Source organism: Centrocercus urophasianus, unplaced genomic scaffold (genome assembly GCF_019232065.1).
Source record: "Centrocercus urophasianus isolate 14NV4802_14NV808 unplaced genomic scaffold, USGS_Curo_1.0 seq_17, whole genome shotgun sequence".
Lineage (NCBI taxonomy): Eukaryota > Metazoa > Chordata > Aves > Galliformes > Phasianidae > Centrocercus > Centrocercus urophasianus.
In genome coordinates, this window is record NW_024884722.1 from 27,848,764 (window position 1) to 27,875,772 (window position 27,009).

The 27,009-nt window shown below is 39.8% G+C and overlaps 1 protein-coding gene across 3 annotated transcripts in view; it reads left to right on the top strand.

The window, feature by feature from the left end:
- Positions 1-2,306: 2,306 nt before the first annotated feature.
- CCSER2 (coiled-coil serine rich protein 2) overlaps positions 2,307-27,009 on the top strand; it is a 70,898-nt gene continuing 46,195 nt past the window's right edge. For 2 of the 3 annotated variants that reach the window (XM_042818163.1, XM_042818165.1), the window contains exons 1-3: positions 2,307-2,383; positions 18,274-19,750; positions 20,613-20,815. In XM_042818163.1, coding sequence (XP_042674097.1) covers positions 18,313-19,750; positions 20,613-20,815 — 1,641 coding nt within the window. In that variant the 5' untranslated portion in view covers positions 2,307-2,383; positions 18,274-18,312. Of the gene's footprint in view, positions 2,384-2,920; positions 2,985-18,273; positions 19,751-20,612; positions 20,816-27,009 lie in introns of those variants that run through there. The other variant, XM_042818164.1, reaches the window with a different exon arrangement.

A 27,009-nucleotide genomic window follows, 5' to 3' on the forward strand; every position in this document is an offset into this window, starting at 1 on the left:
GGATACTCTCAAAATACTTGCTTATTACAGGGAAAACTAGGCCTTCCTACTGCTCCCTGCATTTGCCGAAACCTGAACAAACCAATGGGAACATCCATCTTTGGATAACAAGTCCCTGATCTGCAAACTGATGGAGGGTGGCACAGTAACTGTGCAAATGGCACACTCTACTCATCCAGCTCTCACACTCTTCTCCGTGTGTTCTTCACATCTATTGCCACGTCTCTGGTTTTTGGAAGTAGCAGCACAGTTCTGCACCACGTGAAGCGGATGAATGAGCTCCTAGTCCATCTCCCCGGACAATAACATCACTTTAAATCAATTTAGTATAAAATCAATTGAACAGAAAGTCCTCAAGATGAAGACACATCAAATATTAAACTGATATGGAAAGATAGCGCGCTTGATCATGGCTAGATCTTAGTCTGTAGTCTGACAGTAGGACTCTCAAGACTGTCCGTTTACTTCAGTAGTCAGAAGCTCAAGTACAAGTAATGTGTCCCCTTCTGAAGTTATTCGAAACAGCTATGAGTTTTGCATCTTAATTATGAGGCTCTAAAAGCATTGTGGCAATTTGTTAAATGTCTGAACACATAGTAGAGGTTCTCAAGTCTACCCTGAATTATCTCTAGGCTATTTTTCTTTTATATATATATATAAATAGATATTAATTTAGAGTTTGCCTTCATAATAATTTTCGAATAGTATGAGTTAACAAGATGATTCTACCACCATTTCCAGGTCAGCAGACAGTGTATGTGCTCTCCTGTGCTGCTACAAGTGTTCCTGGTCCTCTGATCTGGCAGAAAAGTGTGATGATAGGGAACAATTTGTTCCTTAATCAGTTTCACCTAGAGCTGCACCACTGAAGCTCCACAGTTGTTTTCTGAGCAGGTATTTACAGTGCTGAGGATGAAGACATTACTTGCCAGGGCCTGAGAAAGGCAGTGGGAATTTAAGAATACTCTGGTCAGTCTGTGATATAATTTATCTTAATTTTGGGAAGGAAATTGAGAAGTTGAAGGAAATTGCAGTGGGAACAGTAAAGTCATTCTGTACAAAGTAGGAACAAGTCAAATCTGTGCTAATGCTGTTGATGTTTACATCATAGCTCAGAAGCTGAGAATGACTGAAAGAGGATGACTGTGTGGTTAAAGCAAGGCCGCCTGACTCAGGAAATCTGAGCTCATTTCCTGGCTTTGCTATCTCTTCAGCTTTGTGCAAGAGATTTAATCTCTCCACTTATGATTTTTTTTTTTCTTCCTGTACCATCGGGGAACAATTATGCTCCAAATTGTTCTAAGAATAAATGCATTAATGTGATGGGTACATTCAAGTTCAGGCAAAAAGACATACAAAAGCTTTGGCTGGTGTTTCTTACTTTTAAGAAGGCCTTTACGCTGCCTATGGAGCAGATGTACTGGAGTTCTCAGCCCATGTGTGCAAAGGTGCTGGTGGGGCTGACACTGCCAGGAAGGCTCACCCAGGGCAGCGTGCCTGACTGCTAAGGAGGAGGCTGTACCAAGTGATGCTTATCAGCAACAGGGCTTTTTTTCTTCCACAGGAGCACAGCTTGAAGTTACTGCATGGCCCTCCTCTTCTGGGAGGGCTGCAAAGCAGGTGTACAAGGGTTAAGAAATTATGCTAAATTTCAGCCAAAACAGAGAAATGAAACTTTGAAAATCTGAAGCTCAAGCACAGAAATGCAGATGCTGAAACAAAAATCCCCAAACAGGAGAGAAACAGAAACATGTGCCCCAAATAAAGGCACGTGTAGCAAATGCTGTGGATTATAAACAGAGCCACTACAGTCACCGAAGCAAGCGTAAGGAGCCCCAGGGAAAGAACCGTGTAGAAGCTTTGATATTGGCTGCTGGTGGGACATCAGGCCAGGAAACGCCACCAGCAGTGCAACAAGAAGAAAGGCCTGGCCCCACCTGGCTGGCAGCACTGCTTCAGGCTCCTCGTGCAGCGGGCACATCTGAGCGCTCTGTGTGCCTCCCTAAGAGCTGGGATACCTGCAGGCCTATCTGCCTACGCTGTAACACACAGCCCGTTATTCCGCCCTGCTAATGGCCACCTCAGGGCAGACGTGCAGCCCCCCCAGGAGAGAGAGCGAAGGTCAGACCGCTCACACCACCTCCTGACGGCCGCAGGGAGGGCAAGGCGCGCTCCGCCCGCCGTGACGCCGGGGTGGGGCGGGGGACGCGGAAGGGAGGCGGCAGGCATGCGCGGCGGGGCTGAGCGCTCCGCCACTGCCTCCCGGGCCAGCCGGGCGGGGCGGCGCGGGGCGGGGCGCGCGGCGGCCGCTACCTGAGCGCGGGGCGCGGTGCGGCGCGGCTTGAGGAGGGGGCGGTGGCTCCGGCCTGTGCTCGGCACGGCGGTGAGTGCCGCTGCGCTGCTGAGCGTCCCTCAGCCGGCGGCAGCGAGGGGTGGTGGGAGGGGGCCGCGGCATCGCCGGCCCCGCAGGCCGTGCGACCGGAGAGAGGGGAGGGGCGCTGAGGGCTCTGCCTGCCGGCTCGGCCCCCGCGGGCACGGCCGCACCCCGGGGCATGCTGCGTGCCGGCGGGGCTCTGCTAGCCGTCAGCCCTGCCCCAGGTGTGCGCGGGGCCGTGTGGGCGGCGGGCGGGCCGGCCCCGTTCGGCCCGCGGTGTCGGCTTCGGTCGGGCGTACTTGCGGGCTGCGAGGAAAGCGCTGGGATGTTATTTTCCGTGATATATTTCAGCTGTGCTGCGGCTCAGATTTTCCTTGCACCGTCCGGAGCGCGTTAGGCGCGTCGCAGCGATTTCTGCGCTGTGACACGGCTTTGCTTTGCATCGCGCGCGGCACGGCGCCGCTGCCCGCGCTTTGACGCGCCGTGAGCGGCCGGCAGCAGCAGCACTCGGCTCGCGGCGCTCCGGCCTGCTCGGCTGCGGCTGCACCGCGCACGCTGCGCGGCAGCTCCTTGCTGTAGCGGCGCGGGGGGAGCCGGGCAGCGGTCTGAGGTAAGAATGGGAGCTGTGGTACGACGGCTTGGGGAGCAGTCGGTGATTACTAGGGGTGGCGATTCCCGTTCTTAGAGGGTTTGTTTCTGTTGTACGTGGGCCTCTAGGCTTGGTTTAGTGCAGAACAGGAAGTTCTGTCGTTATCACGGTGTTAGAAACAGAACGAGGTGATGTCCGACGTCCCCTTTGTCGTGCTTTTGTGATGGGGAACGCTTGAGGCATTTCTTGCAAGTTGGAATATATGTTTTCTGAAGGGGTGAAGAAGTGCTTCATCATGTTAGTGTGACGCAGTGAGTATTTAATCTTGTGCAGTCGTACTGAATGGAACTGAATGGCTTCTCAAGTATCTATTGGCTCACATAGCCATAAACCGTATGGGCCCATTTAGGATTCAATACTTCCAAGCTGAAGAGGTGTCACCAAGCAGATGTTAACCTAGGATCCGTGTCAACATACAGTTTGCAGCAGCTAAAATGTGAGTTTGATCTTTGCTCACAGCCAGCACCTTTCAGAATAACAGTCTCTATGTTTGGGCTCCAGAAATGGCTGAGTAGTGTCTTTAATCATAAGACTGCTTTAAAGAATAGAAATACTTGGGATTTTGGAGGTTTCTACAGTTACTTTTTGTGCATTATGACACCTCGTATTTCTGACTTTAATTATTAGTATGTATGACTATATGAAACGTGAATAACAATGACCACAACTAACATGATGATCTCAATTAACATAGTGTTATACTAATAAGTAATCCTGTTTAATGGAACTGCTCGTGTAAAAGCTTGCTGGAGTAAAACCTATTAGTTTTGGACCTGATCATCCTTTAAGATGGATTGGTTGTTTGGAATAAACCATTTGCAAAGAAGAGTTGGCACAGGCTTTTCTCAATATAAAGCCATGGCACCTTCAGTCTTCAAATGAACTTTGCTTGTGTGCAGTTTTTGAAAGAATGCAGGTCTGTGGAAATGAAGGAGACAAAAGGGAGTGAAAGGTTACAGTTACAGGTGTGGTTGTGTTGTTTTCTTTTTGCCACTGTTGCAAATTGTAAACAGCAGTGCCATCCCTTAATTAGAAGCTTTCAAGAAGGATTAAATTATTTGCCAGCAAGGATGCTAACAAGATGAAAATACTAATGGTGGTTGTGATAATTAGGTTTAAAATCCTGTATTGTGATTCAACTGAAGCGATACAAAGGCTTATGTAAATCTCTGTGTAAATGCGTGTATGTTAAAGTAAGATCGAAACAGCGTTAAACTAATCATTCCGAAGGTGAAGCTGAGCTAGTCAGTGTGGGTCTCTGTATTTCTTCCTACTTCTGGGATGCGTATTGAAGCTTGCTTCTGAACTTATATCAAGTTAGATGCAGTTTTGAGGATGTTCTGAGCATACCGTACTATTCTCAGTCTAAAGCAGCTTGATTCCCAGAGCCTTAGAGATCTGGATTTTACTTTCTAGCTACTTTCCCTCTGTTCTAAAGGGGAGGACTTAGCTGGAACACTTCTGTTGACTGTATTGTATAGTGAGACAGGACTACTGGGACTGGGGAGTGTTTTTCTTTGATTATATGGGGAACTTGTGACACAAGGTCTCAGTGAAATGCCTTTTTCACAGTACAGTTTGTTGGGATTTTCGTGAGCTCTTAGTCTCTGTGATGATTTGAGGTAGTGATCTGCAGAGTACATTTTAATGGCTTTGATTGAAGAGGAAGTATGGTTACTGTTGGCAGTGCTTGCTCTGCTTGGAGTGCCTAGTTTTTTAGCCAGAGGAAGACAACTCTTCTACTTTTATGTGGTGGTTGAACAAGTTTGGGGTCTGGAAGAACCCTTAAATTGCAAACAATTTCTGAATTGCAAAAGAACTCCTATGTTTTAAGCTTCATTGGCTCAGATTGCTTGTGACAGCATAAGTTAAGTTTAACATCATGGGAGAATGTCCTGAATATCCTGGGTTCTCTTGGCTCAGAAATAACGTGTGTGGTTTGGGCTCTGTATAGATACAAAGATTCTCAATAGTCTATGAATTTGTGTGATACTTAGTTTCAATTTGTGAATCATATTAATCATAGGAACACAATAAGAAGAACTTTATATAGTAATGCTATTACATAGTTAATCAATATTTTTTATGAGTGCTTGCTCCCAGCTAATATGCATCTCACCAAGGCAAATTTGCATAGGTTTAAGCTTGGGAGGCCAAAGGTGCTGTTGTTAGTAGCAGGAGACGTGAGGAAAGGAGCAAAATCTTTCATCCTGCATAGCTTTGTCCATCAGGAAACAGATGATAATTAAAAAAAAAAAAAAGCACAAAACAATGCCTCAATCTCATGTAAATGTTGCAGTTGTGAATGTGCTCTGAGATAGTTTGTATAAAAATAGCGCTGTACCACAGGTGAATTGAGACGTTGAGTAAACAAAACTAATCACGTGTCCCCATGCCCTATAAATTCAAGTAAAATGTGAGTACAGGTGACCATCTCTGTGCAAATTAGTAAGCTGATATGGGAGAAATGGCTGCTTTGGCCAAGCTGTCAGTATTCATGTTCAGTTACTTATGTTCCGCATGTCTACTTCATTCAGTTTGTTAGAGAAACAGTTTTACTTTTTGGTTCTGATTGGATGAAAGTATAACAAGTATCTGCAGCTTCTTCGTGTTTAAAAGCTGACCTTGATGGGTACATTCAAATCTGTGTATTGTAAAATCAGTAAGAAAATGTCCAAATACTTACAGAAGGCTGTTAGCCTGTGGTTAAAAATATGTTATTTTTTTAATTCTTTAGCAGACTTGCTAAGTTGTTTGTTCTGGAATATTTTTCGGAGTTTGTTTTTGAGGTGGGGAGCTGATTTGGAGCTTCTGTCTATTATGTGATTACTACAACTGCTCAGCACTAATGAAATTCCAGCGGCGCTTTGAAAATCACTTTGGTTTAGAAATTAGCAGGTTTCAACTGAAAGCTATGCAGCTGATGTGGCTGCAGCATTTTTGATTAAGCATGGATTTTGAAGAGAAGTCAAATAAATACGATGTCAGAGAATGCAAGCAGTCTACTGTCATCTTGGAAGAACATACGAAACAAATGGATCCTCTTAACTAGCTTGTTTGGTGATAATGAGGGCAGAAGTCAGTGGCCAGTTTTTGCAATGTAGGCTTATTTATTTATTTTACGGTAGTGTTGAACTGGAGTATGTATGAAGATTCCTGTAGTTTCAAGTAATCTGGGTAGCAGCGTAGTCATAGTCCCCTCTGCACGAGCTGTATGTTGACATATTTAAGTCTTCAGAGAAAGTATTTTGGTAGGAGAAGTGTAAAAGGATGGTTAGAGGAGGTTTGATGACCTTTCAGGACTTCCAGCCTTGGAAGAGGGACCACTTCTTGTAAAGACACAAAAATCAAGTCTCTTAAAGGAAGGACAAATATGACCCTGCCTGTTTGCAGTATCCTCCTATATGAGAAGTAAGCTCTGTCAAATTAGTCTTTCTAAGAGTTAGCAGCAGTGCTCAGGAACTCTAAAGGCAGTCATAGATAGAATAAGGTTGGAGGCTCGAGGACAGGTTGGGCAGGATTGTGGAGGAGAGATCTGCGGAGAGTTCTAAATCTAAATATATCAAATTCAACAAATCCTATGAACTGGAAATAGTTGAAGTCATGTTATATGCTTGCTCTGTTCTTCTTTTTCCTGGTGTGTTGTTTTGAGACTAACATGGGAGACAGTATTTTCTTATTCATGGTCTTTAAAATAAGTTTTAACTGCTGGAACTGGATGGATGAGCTAGAGAATTGAAACTAGAGCTCTGAATTGCTGGGATCCAAACCCAGAGAAATACAGGCGTTTGTTTACTATTTCAAGCTCTCACAGTTTGCTTTCTTTCGTGAGAGAAGTTTTAAAGATTTCCTCTGTTCCCATATTTAGTGTTGTGGTTTTTTTTTTTTTTTTTTTTTTTTTTTTTTTTATTGAAGTAGTGTCTGATCTGGGAATATGTATCTGTTTCTAAAAGTCTGTAGCCGCAGTTTGATACTTCGTTTTTTCGAGGCCATGATCTTCAGATAAAAACTAGATTAGTTTAAAATAGCATTGGCATCTAGAAGAAATGGAATTAATAGAATTTTCATCTATCTGGCTGCTGTTTTACCTTATGTAGTCTTGTTCACTTTTCATCCCTGAACCTCAGGCTTATCTCAGTCTATATATAGTATCATTATAATGACTATAAACTGCATGTAGTCTCAAGTATCTATACATATTATTCAGCTTAACCTCTAACAAGAGGGCTTATTTAAATACCAATAGGAGGAAGAACATGCATCAGATGGGAGGAGGGAAAGGCTTATGTATTGATGGTAAGTAGAGCTTAGTTAGGAGGTTGAAACTGATGGGAACTGTTGACTTAAGATAGGTACATGGGCAAAGTGCTCAGGTACGGTTGATGCTGGTAGCAGTGCCTCCATCATTATTGTATAATCAATTAAAAATATATTAAGCAGTATCAGTTTGTACAATCAAATAGGGCTTTAGCTTAAGACGATTCAGTGTCCTTATTTGGTGTAGTTTCATCACATAAATGAGTGAATTAGAGGAGGAAAATAGGCAAGGTGGCTGTTTCTATTTGTAATCAGTTACAGTCAAAGTTTTTACCAGCTTGCCTGTTATCAGCAGGGGGAAAGCCTTCCTCGGGTAGCATTGCTAAACAAGTAGCAGAGAAGTTCAACGTGAAGCAGATTCTTCAGTTTGATACTGAGGCAATGGTGGAAAAAATCTCTCGTAGCAGAGTTGGAGGAAAGAGTGGCTGTGTTTGATTCATTGGGTGATGGGATAGTTCTGATGCAGAAGTGATGCTCCTCTTCATGAGTGTAACTTTTTGCTTAAATCAATATGCTTATTCATTAATATATGTGTTTAGGACATCAATTATTTGATGTTGGAAAAAATCACCAAGTCTTTGAGAGTAAACATTTTGCTTCTAGAAACCTTTTATTCTGGACTGTGGGCTCTGTTTGGCATTGCCCAGTCAATCTTAACTACAGAATAAAACTTGATTAGCCTTTATGACATAATCAGCGATAATAGCTTCAATCTTTTTTGAAATGCAGTTCTGTCTTTCATTCACACCCCCCACCTTATAATTACCTTCCAGGATAGAGGTCTTTCAAATACAAAGAAGTGTTAAGGCAGCATGAAGAGTGGCTTAGATAGAGGTGTGTTTTGTGGTTGCGGTGCTTGTGGGAGTGGTGCTTACATAATGGGATGGCCTAACTTTTTGTAGCAGTAGGACTTTTGTCTTTAGGTTCCAGGGCATTCTATCTGTATGGCAGACAGATGGTGCATATCTCTTCATAGCTTGCTTTTCTCCCTTGTGTTTATTGTCCTTGCAAATTTGGTATCGATTTGAACTGAGTAATGTCATTAATGAATTGAGACAAATAAAGACCCTTTATATCTGTACATCAAAACATGTATTGTTTTCAAAATCCTTGTTGAAATGTAAGCTGCCCTGCTTAAGAAACGTGGTCTACATGACTCACTCACCAGGGCTGAGTCTGTTGTGGAGGTTCTGTTCACGAAGTCTATTTCTTGGTATGTGACAAAGTAATCAGTGTATTTTAATTCCTTCTAGCATGAGTGTTTTTCCATTGGAGTTAGGTGTATCAGTCATGAGTGACGAATGTTTGAAAGAATACCTAAACTCATTGAAAACCTTACATCAGTCTGTCTAAGCCATCTGTAGTTCTTACCGAAGGAGTTGCTAAGAATTTTGACAAAACAAGTTAGCTTACAATGATGTTTCACCTCTGCTGTGAGTGGGGGAGTAGAGCTTACAAAGCAGGGGAGCTGATTACTCCGTGTTGACGCATCGCATAGCTGGCAGCTTCAGAGCAGTGTTGTGCCTCTGCAGCACTTGGTTCTGGTTGCTCAGTGGCCCCTGCCCCTGAGAGCCCGCTGCCAGCCACCAGTGTAGAAAAAGGCTAGTCTCACTGGATTTCACTTCTCGGTTATGAATGAACTGTAGTAACTTGTATTCTTCCATTCAGAAAGAACATTAAAATGGAATTGGAGTGAAATGTGTTAATTTTGGATCTATTTCTTCTATTCTTGTTCAGACCCTGAAATGTTTTTGGGAGTAGAGCATTCTCCTTTCTCAGTTTCACCTTTAGTATTTTTGTCCTGAAGCTGCTCCTGAGCTTCTAGACCTTCCCTGCCCTTCACCTCAGTAGTCATTTGTGTAAGACTGCTGAAAATCAGCACAGAATTACCTCTTTGAGAAACCCCACCAAGATCTTCCTTTTAATTGAAACTTGATTTTTTTTTTCTATTTCAAGTTCTGAAGGTCATATGATAATGCAAATCCTAGTTTGGCCTTTTTTTATTACAGTGTTTTTTTTATTTTTGAGAATGTTTAATTTCTATTTTCCTATTATGCAAAGCACAGGTGGGCAGAATAATACAAAGCAAACATTGCTGGCCAGATACCAATTAGCATCCCCTCTTCCTCTTCCCTTGAGGTGCCTGATGTACAATGTCGGTAGCATTAATAACAGAGTGAGTTGTGTGTGTGGCTCTGAGGGATGTGAATGGAGTTCTTTGATTCTGTAAGTATTCTAGTAGCTTTATCCTACAAAAGCAGAGCAGCATTTTTCTGTTTCCTTTACTCTGGTAAGATTTTATGTCCTCTAGCCATACTAAATGTTAAGAAACAGTATTCTAAGTAACAGTAACGCTTATTTCTAATGACTGCAAGGGATGCAGTCTTTAGAAATATCTTTTTGCTATATTGATTGGTGGTATTGTTCAACTTTAGAAAGAAAAAATAACAGTCTTTTTCTGATATCTTGTTCTCTTTTCATCTCTGTGTTATCATCCTCTCTTTATATTCCTTGGCTTAGTGTGTTCGGACCAACTGGAGTTGAAATTCAGCTCAACAGTAGCTTGGGTTCCCAGAATGAACTTTCCATGTCATTGGAACATCAGTGTACCTTAGGATGGTGGAGGAAGAATAGAAAAGGACTTAGTTCCTTGAAGCCTGGAAAAGGAAATCATAGAACTTTAAACACATAAAAAAGGCAGAAGAGCATTAAATGTCTTGGAATTTCTTACCATGCTTTAATCGCAGTACTCTCAAAGGACCAGCTGTCAGGAATGCTGATATGAATCGCCGTGCAGCTTGGCGCTGTAAAGGGAGATGCCAAAAATTCATGGATGCCCTTGTGAAGCATTGGTATTTGATTCAAGAGTAGTGGTGCTTCAGGCTGAAGACAAGGGGAGGAAAGAAGGCTTGGAGGATATGCCTACAGTGTAGATAAACCTTGAAGTTTACAGAAAATGCCTTTTTCAGCAAAACTGATGGTAATCTTCAGGATAAATAACGCTATGGAACATGCAATACCTTTAAATACTCAGAAGTTCAGTCTCTCTACCATCAAGACTTTTATTTGTATTCTCCTAGTTTAATCCATATGGCTCGAATGATTTTCTTAGGATTCATAGTTTTCTTTAATTCCTCAGACAGTCCAGGCTTTATCCTGCTCAGTGCAGGTGTTTGCTGGCCAGATCTTCTGCTGGTTTCTTTCAGGCTGTTCAGCTCTCATGAGTTCCCTCAAACCTGGAAGCTGACTATTGGCTGTGCTACCCATCCTGCAGTGTTCCAAAGTAGTTCCTAAGGACGCTTCTTTCTTTCTATTGTGAGGGCCCCCCTGTGTATTTTTTTTCTGACATGTCATTCAGCACCTCCCTACTTTGATAAATCAATTCATACATAGTACATATTTTTAATGTTACTTTTAAGTAAAACAGTCCTTAAGCTGACATGCTTTTCACTCAGAAACTGAGGCATTGCTAAACGTGTGGTCAGAAGATCTGTATTCTTTGTGTGTCCTGAATATGTATGCGTTGATATAAAGGTTGATGTATTAAAACAAGTACACAGAGGTTATTTCCATAAGCCACGCACAGTGTATGCAGTTGAAATACTCACAAAGAAAAATTCACAAAGAAAGCCATGTATCTAGATCCAGGAAATAATTGAAGTGCAATACAATCTTTTTCAGATGGACAATTATTTTTTGGTTCAGAGGGCATCGTAGTTGTAATGAAAAGCCTTGAGATGTTAGGAGCAGCTATCTTGAAAGCATATCTTGAATGCATTTCACAGCATTCTGAATATCTGGTCTTGTGTACCTGTTTTCAACTGGACTCTGCTTTTATAAGCGTGGTGCAGAAAACAGTTGTAACTGTTATTTAAGGTGGTAGATTTGGCCTGCCTCAAGATATCCATTTGTTACTTTCTATTTGCCTTTCAGTTATTAAGGGTGTATTTCACTCATTTTCCATGCTGCCTGGGTGTTGGTGAACAGTTCCTCTGTTTTTCGTTTTTCTTCAGCTCTAGTGTAGTGGCGTGGCTGAGGAGGCTTTTCACTAGAAGAGATAATTAAGGTTTCCGTGGATGAAATACCTTTATTTCATTTATACCTTTCTATCTGTATTGTTTTCATGGGTAGAAATCTGCTTTTATTTTCTAGGAAAAAGAATGCAGGTCCCTGGAAGTTGCCTTGCCGCATTCTTGGTGCTTGAAATACATAGATGGATTTGGATAAACTATTGTTTCAGGTCAGCTGTCACTGAGCCAATCTAGTGAATTAAGCAGTCTCTTAATTTTTAGGCTTTCTGGAGAAGTAATAGGAGTGTAAGGTCAGGCTTGGCACATGTAATTACTAAACTTCTGACTTCTGTAACATCCAAATTATAGTGGTAGAAATGCAATTAATGCTGCTGAGCTTCGTTGTAGTTGTTCTGTCAGACTGCCCAAACCAAGTATCAAACAAAACTGACTGATCTGCACTTGGTGTTTGCCATATGTGAACACTATTGAACATAATGTTTCTGGATGAGTAAGGAAGCTTGTGTACTGCAGCAGCTGTCAGCTTCTTGTAGGCTGCAGGAAAGTGCTGCTTCTGTTATCTGAAAGTAATGAGGAGATGTTGAGGAGGGTTTCTAACACCATCCTTCCCTTTGAGCTTCTTTGTCTCTAGCATCATGAAAAACTTGTTCATGCTGGAAAGGAAGTTGCTCAAATAAAAGCATTTTAAGTTAGACACTTGATAATCTCTTTATTTTTTCTACTTAAAATTTGCAGGATTGGCAAAAGTTACATTGAAAACTGTTGGTGTAGTGGTAGTTCTGTGGGATTGCTTGTCTGTCACCAATCTGCTGGCTGCATTTCATCCTGCAGCTCCTTATTTCACACTGTTACGACAGTAAGAAGAGGTTTGGTCCCACCAGTGACTGTTTGGAACTTCAGACTGCTATTAGGTCTCTGGCATGGGCTATAGGGACAGCAGTATTCTTAAGCTGTCAAAGATGAAAATGTATATAGATTGCTCTGAAAGTAATGTCTTCCAATTATTTACGTGGAAACTACAACAGATGCAACAGCGCAATAGCACTATTTGATAGAGCAAATTCTCAGCTACAGAAGTCTGTTTTTCTGCATGTTTACTGCCATTCACTGTGAATTTTTGCCTGTGATGAACGAGAGCCTTATCTGCACCAACGGAGGTGACCCACTGCTGCCACTGGTGAAATGCACCATCTGCTGCCTCACTGTGCTCACATTCACTGCTTGGTCTCCATAAGTGTTCAGCCACTGTCAATGAATGGCACTGAGTGCTGTTTCTACTGCATTTTTTACTGTTCAGTGACACACCTGTGCTTCATTCTCACTTCCATGTCAGACCCTGCCATCTGTGACACAACAACATGGAGTGGAATGTTGGTGGGAAGGTTCAACCTCTACTGGATGCCACCAGCATCCATCTCTGATGTTGTGAGCCAACATAATGAAGTAGTAGATATTACTTTCAGAGTAGCACTTACATAAACTTTGTTTGCCTCTTATGTGTAAGATTCAATCTAGAACGTGTAGGGTGGAGTCTCAGATGCAAAACCAAACTTTGCAGAGACAATTATATATAGGAAACTCTTTTTGAAGCTCTTGAAGCAGAGACTATAGGTGTTGTGTTAGTTGAAGCTTGTGTCAGAAGATCTTGCCTTGAGAAACATAATCCTACTTGGAAAATGCCAAGAAAAGTAAAAATGAATATCCTTTCTTATCACCAGAATCTTAAATATCCTTGAAAATAGGGATATAGCACCTTTTTCAGTTGCTTTGGAAGGTTTGTAGATCTTAATTCCTTTTCCCTGGATTATTATGTATGCCTACGCTCTTCATAATTAGTTTAACTCCTGATTAGACTTGTGGGATAAAGCATTTCCCAGGGCAAAATGTGTAAGGCTTGTTTGTTCAAATGTTAATTTAAGAAAAAATCCATAGATTGCTCAAATCTAAAAGTATGTTGAGTTTTTTAAGATACATAGGAACACAATGGAGATTGTAATGAACCTGAGTTTTGTGGAATGCAGAAAACAAACTGTAACTCGCAGGTACTGTGCTGCTTGTGAATGGAATCTTTAGTAGTAAATGTAAGTTGAAACTGAGGAAATTTGAGAGAGAACTTGGGAAAAAAACTTCTAGATTTTGTTGCTTTCTATTTGCCTTAAAATAACATCTGCCTGAGTGTGCTGTTAAGTTTTATTTTGATGGCATTTGTACTTCAACCAAACAAATGAGACCAATAATAGAAAATGTGACAGTAGTTATAGCTATGTAGATAATAAAACATAAGCATGTATTTGTTGTAGGCAGTATTTAATTTAATTATCTGAGGTGTTTTAAGCAATCAGTACAGTTTTCTTGAAGATAATATTTTCTCTTTTCCCAATTAAGGATAAATGAACAACACCCTTCTGAGAGAACTGAGCAGTGTTTGAATTTAATTTGCAGCAGTTGTTGGAGGATTAAAGTAATCTCATTAACTGGCCTCATTTAAATTTTATGGTCACCTGAGAGATGATAGACAGATGTCAAAAGGGATTTAGCCATACAGCATGAAAACAGCTTTCTAGTTAAACTTTCTTGATTTTGAAGATTTCTTTACAAGAATGGTGCTTTTTTTTTTGTCACACTTGGGTACCTTTTGATGGCTCTGTGTTATGTTGCTTGCTGTGAGTCAGCGCTTCATGACATTAAGGATAATGTGCATGATGTTACTTTAAATAATTATAATGTACTTTATTGACATGTATGTGGCATTAATCTTGGAGGTTGATGTTTGATTTTGATATTTCATTTTGATAAGGTATGCAGGGTACACTGTAGGCAGACTGCTTTTTTTGTGGGTATGGACACATGAGTGAGATGCTTTCAGTGCCTTCTCTTACCATAAAATGGTGATCATTGTGTCACCTCAGGAGTGGTGATGTACCTTGTGAATGACTCTGTATATTTTCTTTAAATGTATAGAAAACAGATTGGCTAGGTCATACTAAGGTACAATCTGCAGAGTGACTCTCAGACCAACTACCACAGTTGCACAGTACAGTAGGATTTTATCATGTGCTACGTGCTGTGTTGAGCACATCTAGAAATATATGGTGTTTTACTAGTTCATAGATTGGTTATGTGATGCTTAAATTCGGTATAAAATTAAACTGTTGCTGTGAATGAGGCTTGTATGTTTGTACAACTCAGTGTGGGTTATGTCTTCAGTGTGTGAGAATTCACTTAATGTTTGAAAACTGGGGATCTGTGTTTCTATCAGAGAATATCACAGAATGGCCTGGGTTGAAAAGGACGATAGTGATCATCTGGTTTCAACCCCCTGCTATGTGCAGGTTGCCAACCAGCAGACCAGGCTGCCCAGAGCCACATCCACCTGGCCTTGAATGCCTGCGGGGATGGGGCATCCATAACCTCTTTGGGCAACCTGTTCCAGTGTGTCACTGCCCTCTGTATGAAAAACTTCCTCCTAATATCTAATCTAAACCTCCCCTGGCTCAGTTTAAAACCATTCCCCTCCCCATCCTGTCACTATCCACTCAAATGCATATATGGGTGTGTTCTAAATAGGTGTATGCTACCTGTTGCAGGATGTGGATCCTGACGTTTTCATTGCATTAGGAGCCCTTAAGAAGCTGTGGTTTCTGAGTATGTTTCTTTTAATATCTTTTTAGTTAGACCTACTTTCAGAAGCAGAGCTCTGGGGCATCCTATTCATTTACAGAATCCTGGGGGGTGCCTGATTTTAATGCCACTTTGATTTTATCTGGTGTGTTTCTTATTGAGGTCTTGCAGCTTGGGGAGTGAGTCCCTGTGAGCTAATGCTTACTGTGGTTACATAGGGTATTTCCTGTCCCTCAAGTATAGCAGTACTTGCTGTGTGTTTTTTATCAGTGTGTTTGCTGTGGTTTAAGAACTTTGGTGTTTTTCAGTCCTGCCAGCGGTTTGTGAAAAGTCAAACACAGATAATAGTTTATGGGAATAGAGTAAGAACTAACAGAATTCTGTGGTGGTAACCTTGTCAGACCAGTGGGTGGAACTGACTGATAAATAAAATCAGGGTAGCAAAAGCAACATATTCTTTCACAGCTGTCTTCTACAACAGAAACCTCATTTTGCTAATACAGTGTTTAATGTAAGAGTAAACTTTGTGTTAATATGCAGCATTGAAACTTGGAGACTTTGCCTGTCCTTACTGTCTAAATAGGCTTCAATGATAATAATAACAGTTAGGCAAATTCTTTGTTTTGTATTGTATTGCTGTGCAAAAGGTTGATACAGGTATAGTTATCTGCACAAATAGTAGAATGAATATGCGTTTAAGTGTGGAAGTATTAAAGCAAGATGGAAGCTCTCAAGCCAAGAATTGTTACGGCAAAGATACTGGGATTTTATTTTATGAAGCTGTATTAAGTAGACAAAATGACATTGTCCTAACACATTTTTGGTGAAGATGGTAGTGGAATATTTCCAAGGGGCCAGGGAGCAAAAGTCACGCATATAAGGAAAGGAATAAATGCTGTAAATATCTCAGGACATGGGGGTAGGTTTTAAGTGTTCATGCATCTCTGCACAGAAATCAAGTTCATTCATGCCAAAAAATCACAGAATCACAGAATTGTAGGGGTTGGAAGGGACCTCCAGAGATCGAGTCCAACCCCCCTGCCAAAGCAGGTTCCCTACAGCAGGTGGCACAGGTCGGCATCCAGGCAGGTCTTGAACATCTCCAGAGAAGGAGACTGCACCACCTGCCTGGGCAGCCTGTTCCAGTGCTCCGTCACCTCACTGTAAAGAAGTTCTTGCACACATTTGTGCAGAACTTCCTATGCTGCAGTTTCCGACCGTTTCCCCTTGTCCTGTCTCCACTCACCACTGAAAAGAGTCCATCCTCGCCATTCTGCCCCCCACACCTTAGATATTTATAGGCCTGGATCAGGTCCCCTCTCAGTCTTCTTTTCTCGAGGCTGAACAGACCCAGTTCGCTCAGCCTTTCTTCATAGGAGAGATGCTCCAGGCCCTTCACCATCTTTGTGGCCCTCCGCTGGACTCTTTCCAAGAGATCCCTGTCTTTTTTGTACTGGGGAGCCCAGAACTGGACACAGTACTCCAGATGAGGTCTTACCAGGGCAGAGTAGAGGGGGAGGATCACCTCCCTCGACCTGCTGGCCACGCTCTTTTTAATGCACCCCAGGATGCCATTGGCCCTCTTGGCCACAAGGGCACACTGCTGGCTCATGGCCAACCTGTCGTCCACCAGGACACCCAGGTCCCTCTCCGCAGAGCTCCCCTCCAGCAGCTCATCCCCCAGCCTGTACTGGTGTATGGAATTATTCCTCCCCAGATGCAAGACTCTACGCTTGCTTTTGTTAAACCTCATCTGGTTTTTTTCTGCCCAGCTCTCCAGCCTGTCCAGGTCTCACTGAATGGCAGCACAGCCTTCAGGCATGTCAGCCAATCCTCCCAAGAAACGTGTTAACTTGAATACTGCATGCAGTTGCTATCCTGTAATTTTTCATGGGAACAAAAAGGCAACCAAAATTGGTGTCAGTTTCCATATGAAGATGAAAAATGCCTAGGGATCTTCATCCTGAATGGGAATATGGAAAAAGAAAATGCTGGGGTGAAGATGGATGATCAGGGATTTTTTTTTATTTTTTATTTTTTTTTCTTTTTTGTCTTGTAACATAGAAGTTGGGGAAACAAAATGATCAGCCACTTGATTATCATCAAATGAAAGCAAAGATTTGTATCACACAGTGAATTTCTGGAACTCAGAACTCTGAGACTATAGTACCAGGGATACAGTTGTGTCCAAAGTATGTTGACAAAATTGGTGGAGATAGAAGTCGCTGTTAAATGGAAGGCTATGAATGCAGCTTTTTGCTTGGGAAATTCTGGCATAAACAGAATTCAGGAGAAGATACTGGGGACAGGTCCATGTGGGAAGGAGGAGAAATGTACAGAGAACATTTGCTAGAAGGCAGCTTTTGCCTCCATGTCATGCCCAGGTGACAAAGATGATTTTTTTTTTCTGTTTTTTGCTGATGGTTCAGGGTGTAAATAGCTTTCTTCAGTAGAAACATTTTTCTTCAGAAGATGATCTTCAGGGCTCTGTTCTCGGGGTCAGTGCATTTGTTATTTTTACACCAGCTGCAGTTCCTATAGGCTGTGCTGGTTCTGCTGGCAGAAATCTGAATCACTTTGTTATTCTTGCTAAAAAGTTAAAACAAAAGCACCCTTAACTCTTAACTGTTTCTTTGAATCTTCTATGTGAAATGAAGAGCTAGAGCAATCCCTAAAATAGCAAACAATATTTTTTCAGGTGGCTTTTAATTATGTTTCTACTATTTTTGTTCATACTTGAGAATGTGTGGTGTCTGTCAGAATCTCTTTTCCTCTTGATGCTATGAGGGGTACAGTGTGAAGATTCTTGGCTAGGAAAGATAACTTTGAAAAGAATAGCTTTCGTCCGGTTTTTGGGATGTAGCTTTAGAAGTTTTAGATTGTTGACTACAGGTTTGTGCTATGTTTTCAATTTGTTCTTTTTTAAATATGAAGTCTTAAGTATGTAATTGAATAACTGCAGTACCGTTGAAAAAATCGTTTAGCTATTCAAATCGGTAGATTAAAAATGCGCACCCTTTATAAAGCTTACCTTTAATGATATAGAGGAAGAGAAAGAATAGGCAATTTAGGCAACAAAAGCCTAGGTGGTGGGGAGTGACGACTGAATAATATATTACTGCTCTACTATTATTTCTCTGGATATCATAAAGTGTGAGTTATTTTGTACAGTTACGGTGTAGTTGAGCACATGGATGTAGTAAGCATAGATGCAAACGCACGTGAAATTATATTGTTTTGTGTTATTGCTGATGGTCTAATGCATTCTTTCTTTTTCCTAGATTCACACACCCTCTGAGGACCAATGTACCCAATAGCTCATGGAAGAAAAAAATCAAATCAGGACATCCTTGGTTTCCAGGCTACCAAAATATGGAACGAAAACTTTAGGAAGCGTATTACAACCGACATCAAATGGGACAGCTGTTAATTTAGCAGGGAATAATGGTGGCAAAAATTTCAGCAAGCACAATGGCACTGTTAACATGTCTTCCTTCTCTTTCAACTGGAGAAAATCAAATAAATATCAGCTTCATGATCAAAATGAGAGAGAGACTAACTCTAAACAAAATTGTAATGACAAATTAATTGATTCTGAGAAGTATTCTCAGTCTCAAGGAGCATTGAGTAATGATATGCTCAGGGTGGGTTTGAACAATACTGCTTCAGTTGGGTCAAAAACAGCAAAGCAAAACAGTATGTTTGTATCTTCTACTGAGGAATCAAACCCAAAGTCTTTGCCTGGACTGTCTAGTTCAGCAAAATTCGCCAAAGGTGCCCTGTCAGGAAGGACCTCATATTCTGGACTCAGTGCTCCAAAATCACACTTAAATGGATTTTATGGTAATCGGCCAATGGTAGGTTTGCAGAGACCTAGGGCAAATTCCAATGCCTCAAGGACAAGTTCAGGAGAAAGCCTTGTACACTCTACAGACAATAGCAAGTCTTCTTCCTGTGAAAAAATGGTAAGATCACAAAGTTTTTCACATTCCATTCAGAATGCTTTCCTCCCCACTGCATCGTTAACCAGATCACATTCCTTTAATAAAGCTGTGGATCTTACAAGGCCTTATCATAGTCAAAATCTAGCTGCTAGGACATCTCAGAGGTCAGCTCTGTGGTCAAGAAATGCAAGACAGTTGGATGTACCCAATGGAAATGAATCTGTGAAGTATGGATTTACAAGGCCATACTCTAGTATATCATCTCCTTGCACAAAGAAGTCCTCGCTGTCAAATGGATCTGGGTCAGCACCTTCTTTTGGATACAGATTAAGTCGGCCTTCTCTGTTGAAGCCTACGGGCCAGCGGTTTGCTGGAAATATTATTGTGGATGGTGGCAAAAGTACAACTTCTGACACGTATATAGTGGAGAACTCTGACATATCAACAAATATAAATAGAACAATTGAGAAAAATAGCATTTTAGAGAGTAATGCTCAAAGAACAGAATCTGTTGAAGGCCTTCATGAAAGCATGGGAAAACATGGATCAAGTGTCATGTGTATGAGCGATGATGGAGACGAAATATCTATATCTTCTTTGTCGTCCTCTGAAAAAAATGACTTGAGTGAAGACTTCAGTGATGATTTCATAGATTTAGAAGATCCAAATAAAACAATACAAGTACAGCAGAAGGAGAGCTGCATTCAAGAGTTAGAGCACGGGAGCATAACATCAATAGAGCCATTCGCTTCTCTCAAGGAAAGTGAAGGATCTTGCTGTAATGCTGATGACTGGCTTGATATAAATGTGTCTGGTAAATACTTTGTTGCATTTGATTTGAAATTTTTGGTACTAAAATGAAGATTCTGTAATTGCTATTAAGTTACTGTATATGTTTAACCATTCTGTTTTTTCATACCAGAACTGTACTCACAGTGCATTTTCTGCATGATAGTCATCTTCTTCAAGCATGACTTTTTTTTTAGGAGCTCTTTGGAATAAGAATTAATGGTAGCTCCTTTAGCTACTCTCATGGTAAGGTGGTGGAATTCCTCTTAGCCTTGTTTTGAGATACACTTATTTTGGATTAGTGGTTTCTGCATCTTTCTCTTCTCTATAGGGAGAGAACAGCTGTAACTGCTTTAAGTAGTGGGAATAAGTGCAGGGTGTCTTATTTAATTAGTTAATTTTTAAAGTTGGAGTGTTACTGGTTTTCTTCTAGTGGCATGCTGTATTAACTCCTAAGGGCAATGAGAGAGAGAGAGAGAAGGTACTTTAAAGTCTTTTTCACATCTCTGATGGACTTTCATGATACAAATCTATGTTGAAAGACTTTACAGTTGAAAGTTTGCACTTAACTTTTGAACCCACTTTATTAAAATCTTTGTTAAAAAGATACAGAATTCTGAAAGATGAGTTTTCTTGAGGGATATATTACTGCATTGTAAAATGTTAGCAAAGATGTAGGTTGAAAGGATTCTTAGGTATAACTTCCAGTCCAGCCTGAACTTCCTGGGGTGAGTGGTGTTAATAATATATAATGCTTGTGTTTAGAATTTGTTAGAATATGATTTGGAAGTATTAAAACATGAATAATGCATGCTTTTCTTTCTTTATTTTGGAATATTTGATTGTTTTTGATTGTTTTTCTGTTGGCTGTTTTTGTTTTCTTTAAGCAATGGATGACAACAGTGAAAGCACAAAGCACACTGCCGAGAGCGTGATTTCTCCAGAGATGAATTACAGAGCTGGGTCCTCTTTTGAGCTTTCTCCTTCTGATAGCTCTGATGGCACGTATATGTGGGATGAAGAGGGACTGGAACCTATTGGAAGTGTCCATCCATGTGGAAGTTACGAGTCATCAGAAATGAACAGCATAGTATGTATTTGTGTATAGCCTGAATATTTGTAATTTTTTTATTGTCTATTGCTGAACTATATTTTAGAAATAGAATTAATTAATTTATTTTTACTTGGTAACTGTTTCTTCTCTGTAGCTGACAGATTTCTGAAACTTCTTGTTAAGGAATTTCTGTTTCTAGACAGATGGCCTTGAAACAGACTGTTTACATACATGTCTTCCTCATTCTCAAGTTGTAACAAAATAGATCAATCCTCATGCAATTTCATGGTAGCACTCACCATTTCATTCAGGCTTTGATTTCTTATTTTACTGGGGTTGGCTATGCTAGCCCTCAAGTCAGAACAGGAATTTCTTTATCCGTATAATGCTTAATATCTTTTACCAGTCTTTAAACCTAAGAGTGAAAAAGCAGGATAATAGCAAATATCTGTCTTCTGTTGCCTTGTTTCTATAGTATCTGTATCTGCTCATGATCCTTTTGAACACAAACTTATTTTCATTTGTCAGTTTGTTCTAACGTAGTATCTTTGAAGTAGGTACCTGGCTGTAGTTTGTCAGGTGAGCTGGACTATTTGTATGTCTGGAATACATAAGAGGAACTACTGTTTTTTTTTTTTGTTGTTTGTTTGTTTGTTTTTCCTAAACATTACTGATCTGAATCAGACATCATTCCATCTCCAGTGGATGGAGAGTAGTAGCAGTCCTCCAGCTGACATAAATTAGCCAACCTCTGGATTCTGGCAGCCTTGATGAAAATACTGTTTGTTTTTCATCCCTTTTTTACAGAAACACTGTTCATATTTACTTATCTGAGTTGTTTAAGACTGTTCAGATTTTATTAACATTACACTAATAATTTGAAACTTCTAGCAACATCTGTGTATAATTGATTGGCTTCTCATGCTTAAGTTTTAGGAGTGTTAGGTATTATGTCACCTGTGCCAATAGCAGTACTGTAGAAGCTGTGTACTGTGGAAGCTGTAGTACTGTGGTACTAATTCAGGCTTTTATTTCTTATTTTACTGGGGTTGGCTATGCTAGCCCTCAAGCCAGAACAGCATAGAAATGGCCTGTAACTAGGGCATGGCTATCTAATTATATTGTTAGGTATAACTACATACAAATTTCTGGTGTATTTTCAGCCCCTTATGGTAGAGTTTATTTTCTGTCTTAAATTATGGTCCTGGGGTGTGGTGCCTAAAAGAAAGTTTAGAAATAGTTACTAACTTCTCATGGTAATTATGGCTGGCTTCAAAAAGCGCTGAGATTTTCCCAGCATGAACTTTTTACAGGAAAAAGTTTAGTGTAAAAACAAATGCCCATCTCCCTGACACACACATGAAGGCACCAGGAAAAGTTCTTGAACTTTCTTCTTGGTGAATTTTAAATACAGATATTTGTATAAATTCCACTATGTGTATCGTAACAATTAAGTTACAACGTCCACTTGCTTTTGGACTATGGAATTTGTTTGATACACATGATCTGCATATATTAATTCATGCAAGTGTATGAACTGATGGTCAGTCATAGATGGTCTGTCGGATTAATAGAAGCTGTTGTAAGTCTCGTACAGCTGAGGTACATTAGGTTCTTCTGATATTTTTTCAATACTTTATTGAAGAATAATCTGATTTCAAATGGGTTATGAAATAGTAATTGAAATCTGGCTTGAAAGAGGCAGATGGATTTTTAGCTGCTTTGCTTAAAATTTATTTGCTCTTGATGTGAAATCCACTGAAATCTCAGAGTGAATCTGTTTTGTCACTTACTGATGTGACTAGAGTTTCAGCCACCGAGTCTAAGATGGTTGTTTTTCTCTTTTTTAATATCTCATATTTGTAGATTTTTTTTTTTGTTTTGCTTTCCCTTTGTGATTGAATTTTTGTGATAGAATGTTCCTTCCCTGGGTTTCAGAACTAGTGTGAGAGTGCAGAATGTTTTATGGCCCTAAGGACGTGGCTAGTCTGGGAAATATGCTTTTTAAATTTGCATACATGTTACAGAAAATAAGCTTGCAGAAATAACATTGTGTAATATTCAACCTGTGGTACTCACTGTTTTCTTACAGTTATCTTAGTTGCAAGTAATTGAGCATTGCTTTATTTTTTTTAATAATTCACTTTTCTACATGACATGGATAATCTTTTAAATTGACTTTTCTTTTTCTGTTGTACTTTCTGTCCAGTGGGTTAATGCCAAATCCATAGTTCTTGTTCTGTGGGAAGGTGGACTTGTAACAAAGTAATCCAGAATTTCCAGCTTTAATAAAAATACAGCTGCAAGTAAGATTAAGATAATGTACAGCTATGGAATAAAAAGGTTTTTTGGATAAATGTAAGGATTCTTTATAAAGTAGTATTTTGTCTTCAAACTTTACCATGTGAGATAAACATCACTTACCCAGTGTTTGTTTCTTTTTTTTTTTTTTTAATTGAGCTCTATGATACTTTCACAAAGTGCTAAATTTATTTTGTAAACAGTACAAATTTTCAGTGCTCATTCCAAATGTGTAAAAATTGCGTCTTCATACTGTGCTGGCAGCACTGCGTAACATCCATTGGAAATGTTCAGAAAGACTTCATCTTGAGAACTAAAAGAAGTGTTTGTAGATTTGAACACAATTTAAGTAGTATAATGAAAATGAGGCATGGTTACATCAGGGAACCGTTCGTCAAAACAATTACTGATTTAATGAGGTGTTCAGTACAGAGTATTCAGAAGGTCCCATGCTTCATTTTTCTTCTTCAAGAGGTTTTAGTGAAATGAAGTGCATGCATTTCCTCCATGTAGGCACTTTTTTTTTTTTTTTTTTTTTTTTTTTTTTTTTTTACCAACAACTTCTTGAAAAAGAAGAGCTGTGAAATGAGAGCCCTTCAGGTGCAAGCTACTTATGAGAATCACACTTAAAAAGCAGGTTCTGTCTAATGAGCTAATTTAAACTGGATTTTTTTCTGCATTTCATGCTGCAAGTGAAGTGTCTAAGATTTTAAGAAGTTGAAGGTAAAATTAAAGAAATGTATATTTTAATGTAAGGTCTACATTTCCATATGAAAGAATATATGTAATTTTAGTATTGAAACAAAGACTCTTACATGTATTTAGATTTTGATGGTATCTTTATGTAAGCCATTACTGAAGTCCCTGGATTTCCAAAATCTGAGGCTTCTCCCCCTCCCCCCATTCCTCTGTTTGCTTCTCTCTTTCCAATTTAGTGTTAAGATGCCCCATTACTAGGGGTGTGCCAGTCAGGAGCTAACTTGCATGCTGCTTGGCTTTGGCCACTCTTCCACCCCTATGAGGGAGTAGAATCAGCTGAATGTTTCTGATTGCTGATGGGTTGTGTCTACTTGCAATTAGCATATAAAATATCTCTGTCTCTACAGTGGAAAAATTCCAGCTGATCTACAGAGCTTTGTGACCTTGAGCAAGTCTCACGGAGCTCTGGGTCTCACTTGTCTATCTTTAGAATGATGGGTAAATTAAGAATGAATAATAGCACTTCATGTTGTAATCAGTATATTTAATATTACTGATGTATTTGTACCTCATGCTCAAAGTTAGGTTAATCAAGAGGAGGGATTTCTTTTGATTTATTCCCAGTGCATCACAGCTGAAGGTGAAGTGCTTATGTCCAAGTTCCACACTGACATCTCATGCTGTATTCCAGGCTCTTATAGAAATGAAACTGAGGACTCTTCTGAATAGTACTGTCTTAACTCGATATTCTAACTTCATATTTTTGATATAATTGCTTTCAGTTTTCCCATATTACAAATACAGAGATCTCTGGCATGTGTTTTTCATACCCTCAACATCAACAATTCTGACTCCCCTCTCCCTCCCCCCAAAAATTATCCCTTTCAGTTATGCTTAAAAAATTATATTTGGAGCAGAATATTGTTTATATTATATACTGTAATATTTCAGTAATATTAATTTTCTTACAGAACTAAGTGTATGTAGTTGTTTCAGAAGGTTCTGCTAGCAGTGCTGTTAGACCATTTATTCTTTCAAGAGACTTTGGTGGCTGTCAGTTTTCTGATCATGGCATAGATGAATGTCCTGGAAGCAGAAGCTGTGACTTTAGAGGTACTGCATCAGAGTGAAAAATAGCCATTGTCTGCCCTCCCACCACTGTGTGGCCTCCAGATTTAGAGCTTAATGATTACAGCAATGGGAGGCAGTAAGAAACTGCATTACTTAATGAGATGGCATTTCTGTCTGTGTCTTGTGTGATGTAGGTGTCCCTGCTGCCAAATATTATTAAGAGGCTATATGAATATGTTACAGCACACAAACATCTTGTGTTGCTTTGAAAGGCATAACATTTTATGAACAAGCTTTTATGGTAAATTAGTTTTTCCTTTGGGATAGGAGAGCACATGCCTTTGAGAGCTGTGTGATTCAGAACTGACGCGGTAAATATTCTCACACTGTTTTGGTTGGTAAAAATGAAGGAAGGCAACCTCACTTGAGCTTCCATATTTCATTTGCAGTGGCTGCTCATTTCTGTGATGGAGAGAGTGAGCAGCAGATGTATTGAGTGCAATATGATAAATGCTGGTAGAAATTAATACTTGCTTTATTTCATGAGCTTAAAGTGAGGTTTCCAATATGACTTTATAACTGTGTGTACAAGTACAATGTTGTATTTTAATGTGAGTTTAGAATGATTCCTTACAGTGGTTTTCTTTATTCTACCAAGTAGCTCACTTTTTTTTTTTTTTTTTTTTCAGTAACAGAAGAACTTCAGATTTACTCTAGTGTGCTTCAAACTAATTGTGTTGCTGTGTTTTTTCTTAAGGAATTACAATGTTTTATTTATTCTGTAAAGGGTGTTTCTGAGTACACAGCATTTTGGTGTTGTGGTGGTTTTTGTTCACTCTGAAATATGCCAGGATAATGTAGTGAGAATGTAATTTTGCAGCAGTGCAAGTCAGAGGATGGGTTAAAATAGAATAAAAACCTCAAACAATTCCTAGCTTTTTTTGTCCTTCAATTATAAGCAGTACTATTAGTGTACCTGAATAAGAATAGAGCACATTGATACTATGTAATGTTGTAGTCAAGTTAAAAAAAAAAAAAAAAAAAAAAAAAAAAACAGTAAAAAAAACTAGGGAGGTTGTAATTGTAAACTTGGTTTTCAGGTAGCAGTCATAGAATCACAGGGTGGCCTGGGTTGAAAAGGACCACAGCGATCATCCAGTTCCAACGCCCTGCTATGTGCAGGGTCACCAACCACCAGACCAGGCTGCCCAGAGCCACATCCAGCCTGGCCTTGAATGCCTCCAGGGATGGGGCATCCACAAGCTCCTTGGGCAACCTGTTCCAGTGCCTCACCACCCTCTGTGTGAAAAACTTCCTCCTAATATCTAACCTAAACCTCTCCTGGCTCAGTTTAAAACCATTCCCCCTTGTCCTATCACTGTCCTATCACTATGCATCCTTGAAACATTTTCCTTAAAAGTATCTGCCTATTTAAAAAAAACGCAACACAGAAATAAGCACTGGAATTACAAAATATTTTTAAGTCCTGGTGAAATTCACAGAAAGATAGTCAAAATTCCTTTTTTTTTTTTTTTTTTTTTTTTTTTTTGTGGTTTGGTTACTGATGGCTAGATGGCAGTAAAGGAACGTGACTGTGACTTCACTTGAGCTACATGTTTGGAAAGTACTATTGTTTATGAATTGATGAAGTCTCTGCAAAATGATTAATATTTCAGGTGTTCTTCCCCTTGATGCTATTGATTTTTCAGATCTTTTTTTTTACATGTTCTCTCATATTATGAGATACAGAAGTAAAGCACTATGCTTAGCTGCCTCTTGAGAGATGATAACATCTAAGAATTAGTTCTTATCTATGTTCTGTAAACCTAAATTAAGCATACTGTGTCTCTGTAAAAATGTTTTCATGGAGGAATAAATCTTTCAGTCTAATATCCAGTAGTTTAAATATCATGGCTTTTCAGATCAAAGGCCTGTTACACTTGTTGTCATGGCAATCTTGCTTTGTGGAGTATGAACAAAATGATGAATGACTTGTTTGGATGTTGTGATTAATTATCTTTAATATAACTTGTAATATACAGCATTTAATCTAGCTCCTTTCCTATGCTGTTTTTAGTATTCTACAGAATTCTATTCTTGCTCTCCTCCCTGTGAGCCTTCCTCTGTTATTATGACTATTTAGTTTTTCTCTTCGGTTG